This window comes from Acomys minous (genome assembly GCF_964271855.1).
Source record: "Acomys minous genome assembly, chromosome: 4".
In the NCBI taxonomy this organism is placed as follows: domain Eukaryota; kingdom Metazoa; phylum Chordata; class Mammalia; order Rodentia; family Muridae; genus Acomys; species Acomys minous.
In genome coordinates this window covers 48,415,096-48,434,877 of record NC_140486.1, presented here as the reverse complement: position 1 = coordinate 48,434,877, position 19,782 = coordinate 48,415,096, and the positions used below count along the sequence as shown (strand labels likewise).

At 38.9% G+C, this 19,782-nt stretch overlaps 1 protein-coding gene across 1 annotated transcript in view; it reads left to right on the top strand.

The window, feature by feature from the left end:
- Nucleotides 1–19,782, top strand: part of LOC311596255 (uncharacterized protein) — a 38,067-nt gene that overhangs the window by 13,515 nt on the left and 4,770 nt on the right. Inside the window, exon 2 of the mRNA XM_084779524.1 lies at nucleotides 15,637–18,063. Coding sequence (XP_084635650.1) covers nucleotides 15,637–18,063 — 2,427 coding nt within the window. The remainder of the gene's footprint in view (nucleotides 1–15,636; nucleotides 18,064–19,782) is intronic.

Here is a 19,782-nt window from a genome sequence, read left to right as displayed (position 1 = left end):
TTGTGAATCTTTACATTAACTTCTATTAAGTTCACAAAAAGCCCTACTGATGAAGGCTGGGACTTGCACTATGCCATGAGTGAAAAGATAAATATTTGGAAGCCAGTTTGGTGTATGTCTATTTAGCAAAAATAAGAGTGGCCTACGAAATCCCGAGCCACAGTTCTTGGCTAGGCTTATAGTACTAGGCATGAGTTCCATTAAGTCATTAAGTCATTAAGACATGAGTCATTAAGCCGTTGTTTTTGCCTCAGGCCAGATGTCAGGGCAGATTTATTGGTTGTCCAAGATTTGTTGTTTTTTTCAAGAATTGCAGATTAATTTTCTGGGAAACTGAAACTCAGGTCTGGTCAGCTTGAGGCTGAATCTGAAGCTCTCATGGAGTAAGACTGGCTTATAAAACTTGTCCTCCTCACCATACAAAACCTTCCATCACTATGAAAGCTGGCCAGTAGGAGAAAGCTTCTAGGATAGTACCAATGTTGGTTTTCCATATTCTATAATTCTTTTTAGAAGTGTTAGTTGTTCCCTATAATAATCATTATAAGTCGTGGAAAAAAAGCCTTAAGCAGTATATGGCGTGGGAAAGATAAGAACAATGATATTTGAGGACAAAAGGATCATTCTGAAGAAATTCATTAGGATCAACAGTAATATCCAAGCAAATAAAACTATATAAAGCAATATATTCCACAGTAACAAAATCTATGGAGTATAATAAACAAAATACTCACAGAACCATTTTGGAGAAAAACTGCAAACCTTCTAAGTGAAATAAAACTACTTGAACAAACAGAAAAGTGTTTGTATTGGATGGCTTAACAAAAGAAACCTACAATCCCATTGAATTCTCCAGTCATAAATTCATGAATAAACTCAGTGAGAGATAAAACTAAAAAAGAGAAGTAGTAGGAAACTCATTATGTTCTGCACAGAACCAACAAACCTTTAATACCAATAAAGGAGAAAGTAAAGAATAATCAATAACATAAATAGTTTAGTTTTACAATTAAGCTTAGTTGTTTAGGGGTTATGATGTTTTTAGGTCTAGACAGATGGTTTTAGTTGATAGAGATGAGATATGATAGATATTGAGTTACATCCTGAATTTTAGACTCACCAAGATAGGAAAATATTTTCTTCAAAGTTGCCAAATACAAACAGCCAAAACACTATGAATGTAACATGAATATAATTCCTGATTGTTCTGTGGTTCTTCTTGCTGTATGTGGTTTATTTTATATATGTGTAATAATATAAATGTATATGTAAAAAATAAAAAATATTTAATAAGAAATGAGTTTTAAAAACCAACAAAAAACAGTCCAACCAAGCAAAACAAAACAAAAATGACCCCAGAATTACAAGAGTTTGTAAACATTTCCCAATAATAAGTTTAACTGTAAATGGATTCCACTAACAAAAAATAGACCCAAATTTCTGTTGTGACTAAAAAGTATACCTTCTTGTTAAAGGCATTCACAAGGAAGGTATAAGAATTGAAAACAATCTATCGAGTAAATGAAAACTAAAAGGAAGCCAGTGTGGCTATTGTGACATCCAGTACAGTAGACTTTCAACCAAACTGGTCAAAAGAGATAAAGAAGGCCACCATATATTAATAAGAACCCAATTCATCATAAAGATATAATAATTGCAAACATATGTACCAAATTTGGGGCTTCTAAGTTCATAAAATAAACACTAATATGTATAAACTGTATAAAAGGCCACATAAACCCTAATATAATGGTGATTTCAGTACTTACTTTCATCTTGATAGAGGTTATCCAAGCTAAAAATTAGCAAAGAAACAGAGTTAACTACTCCATAGACCAAGAGGCAGAGATGTGTGGATCTTTGTGATCTTGATGTTATTTTGGTCTACATAATGAGTTTCAGGAAAGCCAAAGGCTACATAATAAGACCCTGTCTCAAAATAATCAAAATACAGCACAAAAAAACGAACAAACAAAATAAAATGAAAACAAACAATACAGCCAAAATGATAAAAATTAATCTACTGATGTACTTTAGTGCCCCAGAAAAATGAGAATTGTCTAAACCCGGTCCCCTCTGGGTAAGCCCAGCAGTGGTGACCTCCACTTTGTCCCTTATGCTATCCATTTCCCAGCCCACAGATCTGCCTACATTCCCAGAGCTCTACTGTTACTGGGTGCTGTCAAGTGAGATGCCCCCATCTCCAATTCCCCACTCACCAGTCCCCCTAAAGCACTTCCCTGAAATGGTAAATTACACCTGATCCTCTGTGCTTTATTTTTCCTTCCCAAAACTCTGCTTGCATCAACAGAGGTCTGCCAACACCAGAGACAACAAGATGGCTAAAGACCAGCATAAGAACACAATCAACAAGCCTAGCTATCTTACATCCACAAGCTCTGGATATATTAATACAGCTGAAGTACAAGGAAATGACCTTATGTCCAATCTTATAAAGATGATAGAGGCCTTTAAAGAGGAAATAAATAAATCCCTTAAAGAAATACAGGAAAATCAGTCAAACAGGTGAAGGAAATTAATAAAATTGTTCAAGACCTGTAAATGGAGATAGAAGCAATAAAGAAAACATAAACTGAGGGAATGAGGGAATCCTGGAGAAGACAGAAGAAGGGAAGCATGCACATGTGCGTGTAATGCACACACACACACACACACACACACACACACACACACACACACACACACACTACCACCACCACCATCAAAATAACAGGAATTAAAAACCATTGGTCAGTATCTCTCAACACCAATGGACTAAATGTCCCAATAAAAAGGCATATGCTAACAGAATGGATTCAAAACAGGATCCATTGTTCTGCAGCATACAATAAACACACCTCAAAAACAAAGATAGACATGACCTCAGAGTAAAGGGCTGGAAAAAGAGTGTTCAAGCAAACAGACCCAAGAAGCAAGCTGGAGTAGCCATTCTAGTATCTAATAAAATAAACTTTAAACCAAACTTAATCAAAAAGAGATAGGGAGGTACACTTCATACTCATGAAAGGAAACATTCACCAAGATGGCATCTCAAGTGTGAATATCTATGCCCAAGATGCAAGGGCACTCACATTCATAAGAGAAACATTATTTAAGCTTAAACCACATATCAACCACACATTTAATAGTAGGAGACTCCAATACCCTACTCTCACTGATGGACAGGTCATACAGACAGAATCTAAACAGAGGAATAATGAAACTAATCAATGTTATGAATCAAATGGACCTAGCAGATTTCTATACAATATTTCACCCAAACACAAAAGAGTATACTTTCTTCTCAGTACCTCATGGAATCTTCTCATTCAGTGACAAAGCAGGCCTCAACAGATACAAGAAAACTGAAATAAACCCTTGTATCTTATCAGACCACCATGGATTAAAAATGGACTTCAACAACAACAGAAAGCCTACAAACTCATGGACACTGAACAACTCTCTACTCAATGACCACTGGGTTAGGGAAGAAATAAACAGAAATTAAAGATTAAAAGAAATAAATTAAAATGAAGACACAACACAACCAAACTTATGGGACACAATGAAACATTGATTGAGGAAAGTTATAGCACTAAATCTCTTCATAAAGAAATGGAGAGATGACATACTAGTAATATAACAACACACCTGAAAGCTCTAGAACAGAAAGAAACAAACGCACCTAAAAATAGTAGATGGCAGGAAATAATCAAACTCAGGGCTGAATTCAGTAACCTTTTCGTTATTTTTAATTTTATTTTTTAATTTTTTAAAAGTAATTTATTCAGATTACATCTAAATTGTTATCCCCTCACTTGTATCTTTCCATTCTCAGTCCCTCCCTCTTTCACCCTGTTCCCCTCCTCTAGGTCTCTGACAGAAAGGGACCTCCTCCTCCACCATATGATCACAGACTATCAGGTCTCATCCTGGTAGCCTGCTTACCCTTCCTCAGAGTGCCACCAGGCCTCCCCCCAACCAAGGAGAAGTGGTCAAATAGGGTTCATGCCAGAGTCAATCTCTGCTCTCCACACAACTGTGGAGAATGTGCTGTCAATTGGCTAGATCTGAATAGGGGTTCTAGGTTTACTGCATGCATTGTGCTTGGTTGGTGTAATAGTTTGAGCAGACCCCTGGTTCCAGATCTGCCAGCCTTGATGACCTTTTTTAGGTTTCTAGGACCTTCTGGATTCTTCTAATTCCCCATTCTTCCATACCTTTCTCACTTGGAGTCCTAATAGGAAGTCCTAACATCTATACCAGTCTCCTGCTAAGTGAAGATTTTCAGGGGACATCCATATTGGACTAGTGTCTAATTATATACCATGTGTATCTTTCGGGGTTTTGGTTAACTCACTTGGGATGATAATTTCTAGTTCCATACATTTGCCTGAAAAATTTAGGATTTCCTTGTTTTTAATAGCTGGGTAGTATTCCATAGTGTAAATTTACCACAGTGAAATCAATAACTCTTATGAACATTGATGCAAAAAACAATAAACACTGACAAACCAAATATAAAAACACTGTCCACCATGGTAAAGTAGGCTTCATCCCACAGATGCAAGGATAGTTTAACATAGGAAAAAATCTATTAAAGTAATCCACCATATAAATGAACTGAAAGAAAAAAACCCTACATTATCATCTTATTGGTTGATGAAAATGACTTTGACAAAATCCAACACTCCTTCATGATAAAAAGTCTTAGAGAGAGATCAGGGATACAAGACACATACATAAACACAATAATGGCTATATACAGCAAGCCAATAGCCAACATCAAATAAAATGGAGAAAAACTTAGAGCTGTCACACTAAAACTGGGGACAAGGCTGCCCACTCTCTCCATATCTATTCAATATAGAACTTGAAGTTTTAGTTAGAGCAATAAGGCAACTAAAGTATATCAAAGGGATACAAATTGTAAAGAAAGAAGTCAAAGTATCACTGTCTGCAGATTATATGTTAGCATATATAAGTGACCCCCAAAATTCTACCAATGAACTCCTACAGGACTCTTAAGTACCTTCAGAAAATTGGCTTGTTACAAAATTAACTAAAAAATCAGTATCACTCCTTTATACAAATGATAAACAGGCTGAAGAAGAAATTAGGGAAACAACACCCTTCACAATAGCCAGAAATATTATATCAGTATAATATTTATATATTTAAATATAAAATATCTTGAGGTATTTAAAATATAAAGTATCTTGGTGTAACACTAACCAAGACCTGTATGACAAGAACTTCAAGTCTTTGAAGAAAGAAATTGAAGAAGATAAAAAAAAAAGATAAAAAAAAAAAGAAATTGAAGAAGATATCAGAATATGGAAAGATCTCCCATGCTCTTAGATCTATAGTATTAACATAGGAAAACTGGCCATCTTACCAAAAGCAATCTACAGATTCAATGCAATTCTCCTCAAAATTTCAACACAATTCTTTACAGACATTGAGCAAGTACCAAATTCATATGGAAAAACAAAAAGTCCAGGATATCTAAAACAACCTGTACAATAAAATAACTTCTGGAGGTATCACCATCACTGATTTCAAGTTGTACTACCAGAGCAATAGTAATACTACTCACATAGTATTGGTAAAAAAGACAGACAGCTTGATGAATAGAATTGGATTGAGGACCCAGAATTAAACACACATACCTATGGACCATTGATTTTTGAAAAAGGAAGCCAAAGTATACAATGGAATAAAGAAATCATCTTCAGTAAATGGTGCTGATCTATTGGATGTCCGAATGTGGAAGAATGCAAATAGATTCATATCTATCACTCCACACAAAACTCAAGTCCAAGTGGACCAAATACATCAACATAAAACTGCATACACTAAATATGCTATTTAGAAAGTGGGGAAGAGCCTTAAATACTATGGTACAGGAGACAACTTCCTAAATAGAACAGCAGCAGCTCACGTGCTAAGATAAACAATTAATAAATGGAACCTTCTGAAACTGAAAAGCTTCTGTAAAGCAAAGGACACTGTCAAAGGACAAAGCTGTAGCCTACAGAGTGGGAAAATATCTTTATCACCCCTACATCCAACAGATGGCTAATATCCAAAATATATAAAGAGCTCAAGAAATTAAACACCAACAAACCAAATAACACCATTTACTTATTTCCCACATTACATCTTGATTGTTATTCCCTCTCTCTTATCTTCCTGTTCCCACACAAACACTTTATGCATATTAATCTTCAACTCACTGACTTTAAAAAACAAACTTCCAACCAACGCCTAGCCCAACCCATGACCCACCGCGTGGGAGAGTGCCAACCCCTGACATTATTAATAATAGTCTGCTATGCTTACAGAAAGGAGCTTAGCAGAGTTGTCCTCTGAGCTCTACCCAGCAGAGGTTCAAAACAAATGCTGAGACTCACATCCAAACATTGAGTGATGCGCAGGGGGTCCTGTGGAAAAGTGGGGGGAGGAGAAAAGGACCTGGAAGTGACAGGAGCTCCACAAGAAGACCAGCAGAACCAAGTAACCAGGGCTTTCTGAGACTCAAGCACTAACCAGGACCATTCATGACTGGACCTAAGCCCTGTATACAAATGGAGCCAATAGGCAGCCAAGGCTTCATGTGGGTCCTTTGGTAAGGGGAATGGGGGATGCCTCTAATATGGACTCTGATGCCAACTTTTTGATCACTTTCCCCTGGCAGAACTGCCTTGCCACGCCACAGGGGAAGAGGACGCACTCAGTCCTTGTGTGATTTAATGACCTGGGTTGGATGGGAAGGTGATCTCCCCTTTTCTGCGGAATAGGGGAGAGGGGAGGAGGAAAGGGAGGGAGAGTGAGACTAGGAGGAGAGGAGGGAAGAGGCTATGAACAGGATGTAAAGTAAATAACTCTCTCTCTCTCTCTCTCTCTCTCTCTCTCTCTCCTCTCTCATACACAGGTTTATTAAGCTATGAAAGTGGATATAAAGTTGTTTTTTTCCCCCAGTTCAATCTGAATTGCTACTGTAACTGTATAGAGCTCTATGGAAGTTCACTGAGTTTTATAGTCTGGTTAATTTCCATGCGATATATATGTAGTTTTAGTTTGGTTTTGTTTTTTCAATGCTTTTTCATCAAATTTAAAACAAAGCTAGAAAGCACTGAAAAAAAAAAATCCCATCCTGGGAACTTGCCAGAAACCACAAGGCAAATTTCCACCCTTAAGTTGGTAAATCTCACAATCTTCACAAACTCCTTTTCTCGGTCCATTCCCTTGAAGTTCCGGTTTGATGATTTAAAAACAATCCCGACTCCTTGTGAAACTCGGAACGTAAAAGTCGGTGCATTTCAAAAACAGCTCTGTAGCAGCAATTGCTCTAAAGAATTTCAGTTCAATTAAAAGATCAGTTTAATTTAGGTGTAAACGGGTTGCTTGGTTCGTATGCTCTGTAAAAAGTAAAGTCTCCAACCTGATATAGTCGCCGAGAGGACAGGAAGTAGCTGTGGTGAACACTTCCGGGCCGTCAGTAAAATCCGTCCTACCCGGAAAAAGCGGAAGTGAAGCTAGTAGACTGCGGAGGAGTCGGGCAGTCCTATTTACAGGAGTGACGTCTCGCTTCAAGTCATGTGATTTTGGAGGAAAAAATTTACCCTCGGAAACACAATCTAGTCGTGCAATGCCCCTGTTGCTGTTAGTTGCAAAGTGAGACGCTGTTTCCAAAATAGCATTCTGCGGAGCTACTTGCGTCTTAGGGTGCTAGAGCCCTAGACACTTGTTTCCAAATTAAAGAAATAAATGATTGCAATAATTAACATTTATTTATATATACATAATAAATACATACAAATATTTCTATAAAAATAATTTTACATCTGTGGAGCCGTAAGTACTATTCCCTTGTCTAGAGAGGGGAGGGAGGGGCAGAAGAAAAGAGGGAAGGGAGGGAGGGAGAAAGGAGAGAGAATGGTTTATATATTATGTAAAAAGAGTTCTGTATTTAAAAAACTTACTATAAGTGCATACTGATAACTACTGTTTCTTTTGGGGGTGGTGGTAGTTGGTTTTGTTTGTTTGATTGATTGTTTTTGTTTTTGTTTTTTTGAGACAGTTTTTCCTCTGTCCTGGACTCTCTCTGTAGACTACGCTGGCCTTGAACTCACAGTGATCTGCCAGCCTCTGCTCCTGAGTTCTGGGATCAAAGATGTGCACCACCACACCTGGCTTTATTTTGCCCGTGCATTCTTATAATTTATTCTGAGAAGTCTTTCCTAACTACTGTGTTTAGATAAAAACCCGTTTTCAAAGATTTATTTTATTTATGTTTATGTGCATGTGCCTGCATGGGTTTATGTGTAACACATGGTATAGGTGTCCTTGTACAGTCCAGAGAGTGCCTTGAATCTCATGGAACCACATTGACCAACAGTTGGGAACTGAGCTGTGGGTGCTGGGAAGTGAAACAGGGTCCTCTATATTCTTAATCATTAAGTCATCTCTCCAGCTTCCCAAAGTCATTTTTTACAGTCAAAGATCTTCTGATTATTTACTTGTAGTATTTAGAAAAATTGCTATGACACTTCACCAGGATACTATTTGGTTTGCTTGTAATCTGTTCTCTCCAGACACTGCCTCAGTTTCTTATGTGGAGTAAGCTCTCAATAAAATTGTCTAACAAATGAATGTTGGCAAATGCTGATACTTCTGTAGGGAGATCAAAGGGCAAGGGCTACAGATTTAAAATGCAGTTGGAAATAATTCAGTGTATGGGGAGAGATATCAATGTGATCTCTGTGACCAAAATTTCTGTAAGTAAAACAAAATTAGCCATTTCTTCTAAAACTTTCTGAGACTGAATGATTGGGATACAAATTAGGAAAATATCACAGTAATTATTTACGCTTTCCTGGGAAGGGCACTATATCAATTGTATATACATTAATATCTACATAATGTACCATTTTAGTGGGAAGACCACCTTAAAAGCTACTAGTCAATCTGGAATGAAAGGAAAGCAGGAGCTGATAACATTAAAAAAAAAAAGTCATGTAAAAACAAAACAAAATAAAACCTGAATCTCAAGGACATCAGACAGCCCTGGAGACTAAAGAGGTTAGTGTGACTAGAAGCCATTTAGTGTGACTAGAAGAAGATAAATGGTTAAACATTGAATCTTGAAAGATAGACAGGGGCCATGGCATGCTAGGTGTGGTATATGCCTGTAATCCCTGAATTCCATAGACAAAGCAGAGAATGGGCTGAAGGAGATCATGAGTGAGGTCCCATCTCAAACAAAAATAGAAAAAAGCAAATCAACGAGGAGTCCGTGTAGTGACTTCAGCAGGGTGAGTGACGGTGTATTGCTTCGATATTTTTTAGAAGGTGATTCCTACTGGTGTGTGATCAAATGAAAATATTCTGAGTGGGAGCAGGAGAGATATTTCAATGCTTAAGAGCATTTCCTGCTATTACAGAGTTACATTTCCAGCACCTATATTGGAAAGATTACAACCGGTTGTAACTACACCGCCAAGGGATCTGATGTCTTCTTCTGAGAGCACCTTCACACACACACACACACACACACACACACACACACACACACACACACACACTTAGCAGAAAACCCCACTGTGGATAAGGATGTTGTGAAGAGATATAAATATAAATGGAATAATTTGATAATAACAATTTAGAGTAAGAAGATACAAAATGATGCTGAATTGGATGTACATGCAGGGGTAGGGTGTGAAAATATCCAAAGTACATTTACTTGCTTTTTAGACGTTGAAGATGGAAACCTCCCTTCTTCTCTCCCTAACTGGTGAGATAGATGAAGTTTTTTTTTAATGATTGTAGAAGACCCCAAAATTGGCTCAAGACACTCCAAGGCCAAGTTCTCAACACAAAGGAGATTTATTTGTCCCAGAGGAACAGATGGCAGGGATAAGAGACAAAGACAGAAGATAGAAGAAGAGGGACAATGGGAAGGAAGCCAGAAGAGGGGATAAAAGGGGCAAGGGTGAGAGATAAGCGGCACTTGTCCCTGGGGCACAAAGGACTGCTTCTGGATAGAGAAAAGAGAGAGTTTGTAGTAGAGCTCAACTGCTCATCTCATTATGGCTAAGGAGTAAATGGAGAAACAGGAAAGAGCTGGGGCAAGATTATAGCTCCTGAAGACATGCCCTCAGGTGACCTACTAAATCCAGTTAGGGTCTACCAAATAAAAATTGAAGCATCTCTCACACAATTCCACCAACGGAGGACCAAGCCTTCCCTATAAGAGCCTATGAGGACATTTCCTCCTCTTTATTTACTCAGACTTTTCATTACTGTGACCAAATACCTGGCCTAACTCACAGAAGGAAGGGATTCTTTTAAGCTCATGGCTTCAGAAATTTTGGTCCATAGTCAGCTGGCCCCCTTGTTGTGATCTTGAGGCGAGGCTGGATATCATCATGGGAGCATATGATAATCAGTAACGCTTGGCCATTGTTATCATCATGGGAACATATGGTAATCAGTAACGCTTGGCCATTGTTATCATTATGGGAGCATATGATAATCAGTAACGCTTGGCCATTGTTATCATCATGGGAGCATATGATAATCAGTAACGTTTGGCCATTGTTATCATCATGGGAGCATATGGTAATCAGTAACGCTTGGCCATTGTTATTCTAGTTTGCTTTTTATTGTGTGAGACAGCAAAACCAAGGGAAACTTGTGGAGGAAAAGTCTTACTTCGTTTTACTGCTTGCAATACATCATGGAGGGATCTCAGAACTGGAACCTGGAGGCAGCAATTGAACCATAGGCCATGGAGAAACATTGCCTACTGACTTGCTGTCCCTTGTTTGCTCACTTTGCTTTTTTTTAAAATACTACTCAAGGCCACTTACCTAGATGTGTCATCACCTACAGCAGGCTAGGTTAACCGTGACCCTCCAACATCAATCAAGACAATGCTTACATAGAATTGCTTCCAGGACAATAAGATGGAGACATTTCTTCAACTGAGGTTCCTTCTTCCCAATGACCCTAGCTTGTGTCAAAGTGACAAAACAAACCAAGGTTCCTTTTTCCTAATGGCCTAGCTTGTGTCAAAGTGACAAAACAAACCTAGTAAGTATAATGATGGTTTTCATAGTAACAATTCTCTTAAAAATTTTTTTTATAGAAAAAGACTATTCTGAGATAAACATACTATCATTTCAGTAAAAAAGATCTGGAGTCTCTCCCAGATGTAAATGAAACATAACTATGTCTTCATTCTCACCAAATTACCTTCTGCATCCATCTATGTATCTATCTACCTATGTGTGTATATAACTATTCAGAGAGAGAGAGAGAGAGAGAGAGAGAGAGAGAGAGAGAGAGAGAGAGGAGAACACTAGACATGAGTATAAGTGTGGGTCCCCCTCCTGCACAAATTAAACTACAGCACATGACAAATGAACAATTGGTCAAGAGTTTGCAACAGCTTGTATTATAAATCTATAGTGGTTCACCTTAAGAAGATGCATGAACATTTTAATTAACAAATATTCTAGTTATTTTTATTTTATGTGAATAAGTGTTTTGCCTGAATGTATGTCTGCAGCATACACATGCAAGACACATGCGAGGAGGACATCAAACCCCCTGAACTGCAGCTAGAGAGGTTGTGATGGCCATATGGGTGCTGAGAATCTAACCTCAGTCCTCTGGAAAAACAGCTAGTGCTCTTAACTACTGAGTCATCTATTCAGCACAAGTGTGAGATTTCTAATATAAATGCTTTTTTCCAAAACCCTGATTTTATATGTACCATGGGAAAAGAATAACCAAGCACTAATTTTCTCCACAGTAATACCCTTTATTTTGAAATTTTTCTTGCTTGAATGAACTGTTTATATTAATAGATTTTGAAAGAAAATTTACTTGTTTATGTCTTCAACAATTTGTGTGAATGTTACTAGAGGTTCATAAGGTCATTCTTTCTTATATAATTCAACAGAGAGCTGAATAAGCAAAGATGGTTGAAGGGTGCTAGGAAGGACTGAAGAAATATTTATATTGAAAGAGGTCTAGATTGTGGCTATTTAGAATATCACAGTGGAAATATTGCACTGAACACTGGATGCCATCTGTAAACACAAATTTCTATTATTGTTTTTATATCTGAAAAAAGAAAAACTCTCCTTTTATTTCCAGACTTATGAGTATTACTAAAACTAAAATAAAACCTGACTCTGAGAATTGTGAGACAATATACAACACAAAAAATTTACAGAACCTTACACAACAAAATTTAGTATTCTTTTGTATTTTACCTCTGAATTTTAGGAATTATTTTTGTATTTTCTACTTGTGAGAAATACTAGATTATGTATTTGTCTTCATTACATATTTCCTATTTCTTCTGTTACCTTCATAACTGTTTCAGCTCAGAGAATCTATTAAAACTAAATGGTCATATGCCTGATTGCATGTATAAGTTCAAATAATCTAGCCATGTAGGTGATTGTTTTTAAAGATTTTCCTCACCTGGATTAACTATGTATGGTGCTCAGATCAAATGAGTTAAAAAGTTTTTTTTTAAATTATTACAATAATACAAAGTGAACAATCACAAAACCCAAAAACAGCCAGCAGAGTAGAAGCATTTGTTTTCTAAATGTTAAGAAAGGTAACTTGTTATTTGCCATTTTGTACAAAATTGGAGCTTTTTAAAATGTTGTGATATTTTTATATTAATAAGTCATCCATTCCAGTTTTCTGGAAATACAGGGGTTAAGGAAACAAGTTAAACAGTGCCATGATAACACAAATGTAGGACAGAAGACATCTTAAAAGACAAATGGCTTGGGAACTTCATTAAAAACTAATGTAAATAAATGGAGGACTATTACACAGTAAACATACAATAATCAAAACAATCATAGAACTTGGCTAAGAGAGCATCTGAGACACTACTATAGCACAAGGCTGAGGAAATAAGTGCATCTTTAAAATGAAATTCAACAGTGACTTTGAATTCTTACCATAGCTAAAGAAAAATGGAAAAGAATAATGGAAAGAAAACAACATGTTCTAAGATCTGGATTTTAATATATAGGATTTTTATTCATTTTCCCAGGCAGGTAGCATCATGGTTACACCTGGCAATGTCTTCTCACTTAGGAGATGCCTGCTGAATGTGTGTAGAGGTGAAATATTATGATGTATGTCTTAGCCTTTTCTATTGCTGTGATGAAATACTGACCAAAAGTAACTTGGTGAAGAAAGATTTTATTTCACTTAGATTTCTATACCACAGCCCACGATTGAAGCCATGGCAGAAACTCAAGTAGGGCAGGCACCTGGAAGCAGGGACTGATGAGGAGACCATGAGGAAGTGGAGTGCCGCCTCCTGGCTCCCTTCCCATGCTTTTCCCTGGGGAACGACACAAAACTAACCAGGACAAAGTGTATGTAACTGTCACAAAAATCCAGTTATTTTGTTTGTACTGAAGGTAGAGTTGTGCTTATTGTATATATATATATATATATCTTTTAGCTTTTTATGCATGAGTATTTTCTCAAAGAAAACCTTTTTTCTATAATGTTTTAGTTGATGTGTAGTCACTGGACATGGTAGTGGATTTCTTTCTTTTCTTTCTTTCTCATCATTCTCTCTTATCTCTTTCTTTTCTTTTCTTTCTTTCTTTCTTTCTTTCTTTCTTTCTTTCTTTCTGTCTGTCTGTCTTTCTTTCTTCCTTTCTTCAGACAGGGTGTACTTGGCTGCCCTGGAACTCGTACCATGGGTCGAGCTGGCCTCGACTCACAGAGATCCGTTCTAGCTCCCAAGCGCTGGACTTAAAGGTGTGCACCACCACTGCCAGGCCCAGTAGTGGGTTTCAGAGAGACAATTTTAATGCATGTATATAATGCAGTTTGAGAATGTTCTCTTATATCCCCATTCAAATCCTTTTCTTCTATTGTTGTTGTTGTTGTTGTTGTTGTTGTTATCCTCTGCTCCTATATTCCCCTAGACTTCTACTTTTCTGTCATATATACCTGAATGCCTAAGGCAAAGTCTTTATAATTAGTGTAATAAACTTTGTTTTTAAGAACAAATTTAGTTCTTACAGAAAATCAGATAGTACCCAGAGTTCCCATATACCCTCTCTCTTCCACCACACTTCCATTATTCATATCTTGCCTTAATGTAGCACGTTTGGTAACACTGGTATACAAATACTGGTACATTATTGTTCGTTAAAATGCCAAGTTAACACTTGGTTTTGTTGTATGAGTTTATTTTTTTCACAAATGCATAATGTCATGTATCCACCATTATAGTATAATAAAGAAAAATTTCATTGTCCAAAAAAAATCTGTCTTAGCTTTTTATTCTAATTCTCCTCTTACATGGTAACAGAGAAGTTTTTTTAATTTTTTGCGTTTTCCAGAATGTTATATAGTTAAAACAATATTGTCTTTCTTTTAAAAATGTTTCTATTAATTCTTTAAGAATTTCATGCAGTGCATTTAAAAAATCATATTCACCCTCACTCCTCCCCTTAACTCCTCCCTGATCCACTCCATCTCCTCACCTCCCCCAACTTTTCACCCTGTTTTTCATATTCAGTAGACCATACATTCCAATTTGTTCTGCACATATACACCTGGTGTGAGGCATGTTTCAGAGGGCCCCCCTTTTTGGGCAAACAATATACCTTTTGTGGCTTGACAATTCCTTTCTTTCTACTGAACATTTAAAAAAAGATAACTTTTAAAACATGGCAATAACTTTCAACTTATATACTTTGTATTCCGATTTAATAAACCATCTCTTAAAGACTTTAAAAAGATAATGAAGGAGTTCTAAATATTTACTATGCATTTAATATTAAAAATTCAATAACTGATAGATACAGCAATTTAATTGCAGTTATATCTTATCTGTTTAAAAGGAAAATTTAAAAAAGGACACTGTCAAGAAGAAATGTACTGACAATGGACTCAAGGCACATCACATTTCAGGGAATTGTGTGTCTGAAGCGATGCAAAGAAGTGTAAATGAGGACATTTCTGAGCCCAGTACTGTAGTCTCCTTAAGTTCCATGGTTTTCTGTTGAGTCTTTTCAGTTGATTAGACGTGATAGTGGTAACCTAACCACAATCCAAATACAGACATGTCCAGGTTCTGAATAAAAACTGGCAACTTCTTAGTTAAAATCTTTCTACGGCAACCTAATCACCTAGTAGTCCTGAAGTTGCTTTTCTCCCCCAAAACCCTCTTGAATCTGGGAAGAAAAAAAAGCGAAGTATCTTGTTACACGCCTTACATACCACTATAGAAGCAATAAAAGCCTTTGAAATACATACAAGACGTTGGTATCCTGTGAGACACGTTGAAAATCTGCTTTGTAGAAGGCATCAACGGGAAAGTGAATTTTTAATACTTGGGAGAAAACAATACTTGATAAGAACACAGGGTGGCGCTGCAGCCTCAGAAGTAGAAGGAGCCGCCAAGCAGCCCACCTTCCAGAAGCCAGACCGCTAAAGGGAGGAGGGAGCAGAGGAGGCCGTCTAAGGCAGCCCTTCCGGAAAGTCTTAGGCCTGGGGGTTGTGGACTTGTCCCATTGTCTGCAAGATATTTGCAGAGCGAGTCGGTGACAACGTGAACCACAGCTGGGGCGAGTTTCCAGGGAGACCAGAAGGCGATGGAGGCTGGAGAGGAAATGGAGCGAGTCGTGAAAAAAAGGCAAGTCCTGCTGTTCTTTGTTTTGCTGGGCATAGCTCAGGCTGGGTCCACAATTAGGCGCTACTCCGTGGAGGAGGAAGCGGAGAACAGCCTTTTTGTAGCAAATTTGTTAAAAGACCTGGGGCTGGAGGTAAAGGAACTCGCTGAGCGGGGACCACGAGTCATTTCCAAAGGGAAAAAATTGAATTTAGAGTTCAAGAGGCAAACGGGGGATTTGTTGTTAAGGGAGAAACTGGACAGGGAGGAGCTTTGCGGCCCCGCCGAACCCTGTGTGGTACCTTTCCAGGTGTTACTGGAAAACCCTTTGCAGATTTTACAGGCTGAGCTACAGATTAGGGACATAAACGATCATTCTCCCGTTTTTCTGGACAAAGAAATCATCTTGAAAATTTCAGAAACTACCGCTTCCGGTACCACTTTCCTAATAGAACGTGCGCAAGACTTAGATGTAGGAAGCAACAGTCTCCAAACGTACACAATCAGCCCCAATTTCTATTTTCATCTTAAACTACAAGACAGTCCTGATGGCTCAGTGTTGCCACTGCTGGTTCTAGACAAAGTTCTGGATCGAGAGGAACGGTCTGAAATCAGGTTAATCCTCACGGCGCTGGATGGTGGGAGCCCACCCAGGTCTGGCACCGCCCAGGTCCTTATTGAAGTCTTGGACATCAATGACAACGCTCCCACATTTTCAAAGCCTCGCTATGAGGTTCAGGTCCCGGAGAACAGTCCTGTTGGATCCCTGCTTGCTACTGTCTCTGCTAGGGATTTAGACATTGGGGACTACGGACAAATAGCGTACAGCTTTTCCCAAGCTTCAGAAGACACTCGGAAAACATTTCGAATGAACGCAACATCCGGAGAAATCCTTTTAGCAAAGACACTGGATTTCGAATCTACCCAGGCATATACAGTATATGTTCAGGCTACAGATGGTGGGGGACTTTCTGGAAGCACTGTGGTCTTTGTCGAAGTAATGGATTTGAATGACAACCCTCCAGAACTGACTATGTCCTCACTTACCAATCACATCCCAGAAAACGCCCCGGAAACCGTAGTTGCTGTGTTCAGTGTTGCAGATCCTGACTCTGGAGACAATGGGAAAATGGTTTGCTCCATCCAGGAGGATCTTCCTTTTATTCTAAAACCTTCCGTTGAGAACTTTTACACTGTTATGACAAACACAGCCCTGGACCGAGAGACCAGATCACAGTACAACATCACCATCACTGTCTCTGACATGGGCAAACCCAGGCTCACAACCCAGCAAACTATAACAGTGCAGGTATCAGATATCAATGACAACGCCCCGACCTTCACCCAAACCTCCTACACCGTGTTCGTCCAAGAGAACAACAGCCCCGCCCTGCACATAGGCACCATCAGAGCCACCGACGCAGATTCAGGCTCCAACGCCCAAATCACCTATTCGTTGCTGCTGGCCCAGGACCCGCAGCTGGCACTCGCCTCACTGGTTTCTATCAACGCTGACAACGGGCAGCTGTTCGCGCTGAGAGCGCTGGACTACGAGGTCCTGCAGGCCTTCGAGTTCCACGTGGGCGCCACAGATCAAGGTTTGCCCTCCCTCAGCAGCCACACGCTGGTCCGAGTGCTGGTGCTGGACGACAATGACAATGAGCCCTTCGTGCTCTACCCTCTGCAGAACGCCTCTGCGCCTTGCACAGAGCTGTTGCCCAGAGTGGCAGAGCCTGGCTACTTGGTCACCAAGGTGGTGGCTGTAGACCGTGACTCTGGCCAGAACGCCTGGCTGTCGTTCCAGTTGCTCAAAGCCACCGAGCCCGGGCTGTTCAGCGTGTGGGCTCACAATGGCGAGGTGCGCACCACCAGGCTGCTGAGTGAGCGCGATGCAACCAAGCACAGGCTGCTGCTGCTGGTCAAGGACAATGGCGAGCCTCCACGCTCTGCTAGCGTCACTCTGCACGTGCTGGTGGTGGATGGCTTCTCGCAACCCTACTTGCCTCTGCCAGAGGTGGCGCCCGACCCTACACAGGATGATGATGTGCTCACACTGTATCTGGTCATTGCCTTGGCATCTGTGTCTTCACTCTTTTTGTTGTCTGTGCTGCTGTTCGTGGGGGTGAGGGTGTGCAGGAGGACCAGAGCGACCTCGATGGGTGGCTGCTCTATACCCGAAGGCCACTTTCCTGGACACCTGGTAGATGTCAGCGGGGCGGGGACCCTGTCTCAGAGCTACCAGTATGAGGTGTGTTTGACTGGAGATGCTGGGACCCCAGATTTTAAATTCCTGAAGCCAGTTACCCCCAACTTCCTTCTTCAGAGTTCAGAAAGAGAGAATGATTCAAACCCCAGTTACAGGAATAGTTTTGAATTCAGTTAAGTATTGGAGAGGAAATACGGAGTCTAGTCTCAGCTAAAACGTGAAAGGTTTGATTTTACTGCTTTGACAAGTGAAGGTATCTCTTCTTTGAAAGTAATTATCTTATTCTAATTCTTTGCATGTTCCTTGTAGTTCTAAATAAGTAAAGTATGTGGAATAAGGAATCTAAATTTCACATGTATTCCAACTTTGATTAATCTTGTAATTTTATTTTGACTTATAATGTAAAAGTAAAAATTGGGTTTTCATAAATCTTTTTTTTTCAGTGTGCACATTCACATGTCTGTGTGTCCTCACTATGTAGCTCCGGCTGTTCTGGAACTCATTATGTAGACTGGGCTGGGTTTTTTGGTTTGTTTTTTGTTGTTGTTGCTGGTGGTAGTGGTTTTTTGAGACAGAGTTTCTATGTGTAGCCTTGGCTGCTGCTGTCCTGGACTCGCTTTGTAGACCAGGCTGGCCTTGAACTCACAGAGATACGCCTGCCTCTGCCTCCCGAGTGCTGGGATTAAAGGCATGCACCACCATGCCTAGCTGACTGGGCTGGTTCTTAACTCTCAGAGATCCACCTGTCTCTGCCTTCTGAGTGCTGGATTAAATGCATACCGGCTCTCTGTCCTGCAGAAATGAGCTAGAGCATCATTGCTTAAATTTTATGTCACCAGTTCTGGATTATTCTTAAGTGCTGCCTAAAAACGTTTTCTCTCATTACCCGAGTTGTAATATTTTGCAGCCCAGACTATTTGTGTTCACTTATTTTCTCATTAATATAGCTTTTATCTCGTGAGCTGACACTAAACTCTTTATATGGATGTGAATATTTATCCACACATGTATTTTAAAGTTTCAGCATACAAAACTTATGACTCCTTAAAGACTGTAGAAATCTTAATTGTTGGATTTAACAGTGTTCAAATTATAAATACAAAACAAATTCAGCCAAGATCATACACTATTCTAAAGGATAGCTAAAGAATACATGAAAAATGACTTTCAAGGGCATGATAATTAGGTTTTCTTTCAAAATTCTTCAATTCTTTGGCTGAACTCAGTACTTTTTTTTAAAAAAAATTGTCCTGAATTTGTGACAGGTCCTCCCACATCCAGGGTATTGGGATTGTAGGCATTGCACTAGCATTCCTAGTTAATTAACCTACTGGGAGCTTTATTATAATTGAATTATATACAGAGCATATGCTTCCATCTTTTGCCAACTTAGAAAATTTGTATGTAGCCTGGCATTCCATTCCCCAAATTCTCTGGAACTTTAAAGATGGAACTGAACATAAATCCATGGGTAGTGTGTGTGGATCCATTATAATTTTTATTAATTTTCTGAACTGACTTGTTATAATTTTCTCTCTTTAGTACTGAAAACTTTTCAGTGTTTTAAAAGAAAGTTTGTGGTGGGCCAAATGAGATGGCCAGCTATTCTGACAACTGGAGTTTGATCCCAAGACCCACATGATAGAAGTAGAAAACCAACTCCTCAAAATTGTCCTCTGACTTAAACAAACACACAAGCAATTAAAAAAAAATCTCAGTTTTTGAGTTATGTTTACGGGTAGCTCCCATTTATTTAATGATTCACAGAGTCACCAGAATGTTTTAGGTTCTTAATATTTTTTGACTAACTGTTTGAAAGAAGAGTTGTGTTAGTTGTGACATACTAATAATTAAATATGGCAAGCTACCTAATGAATAAAACTTTTACCAG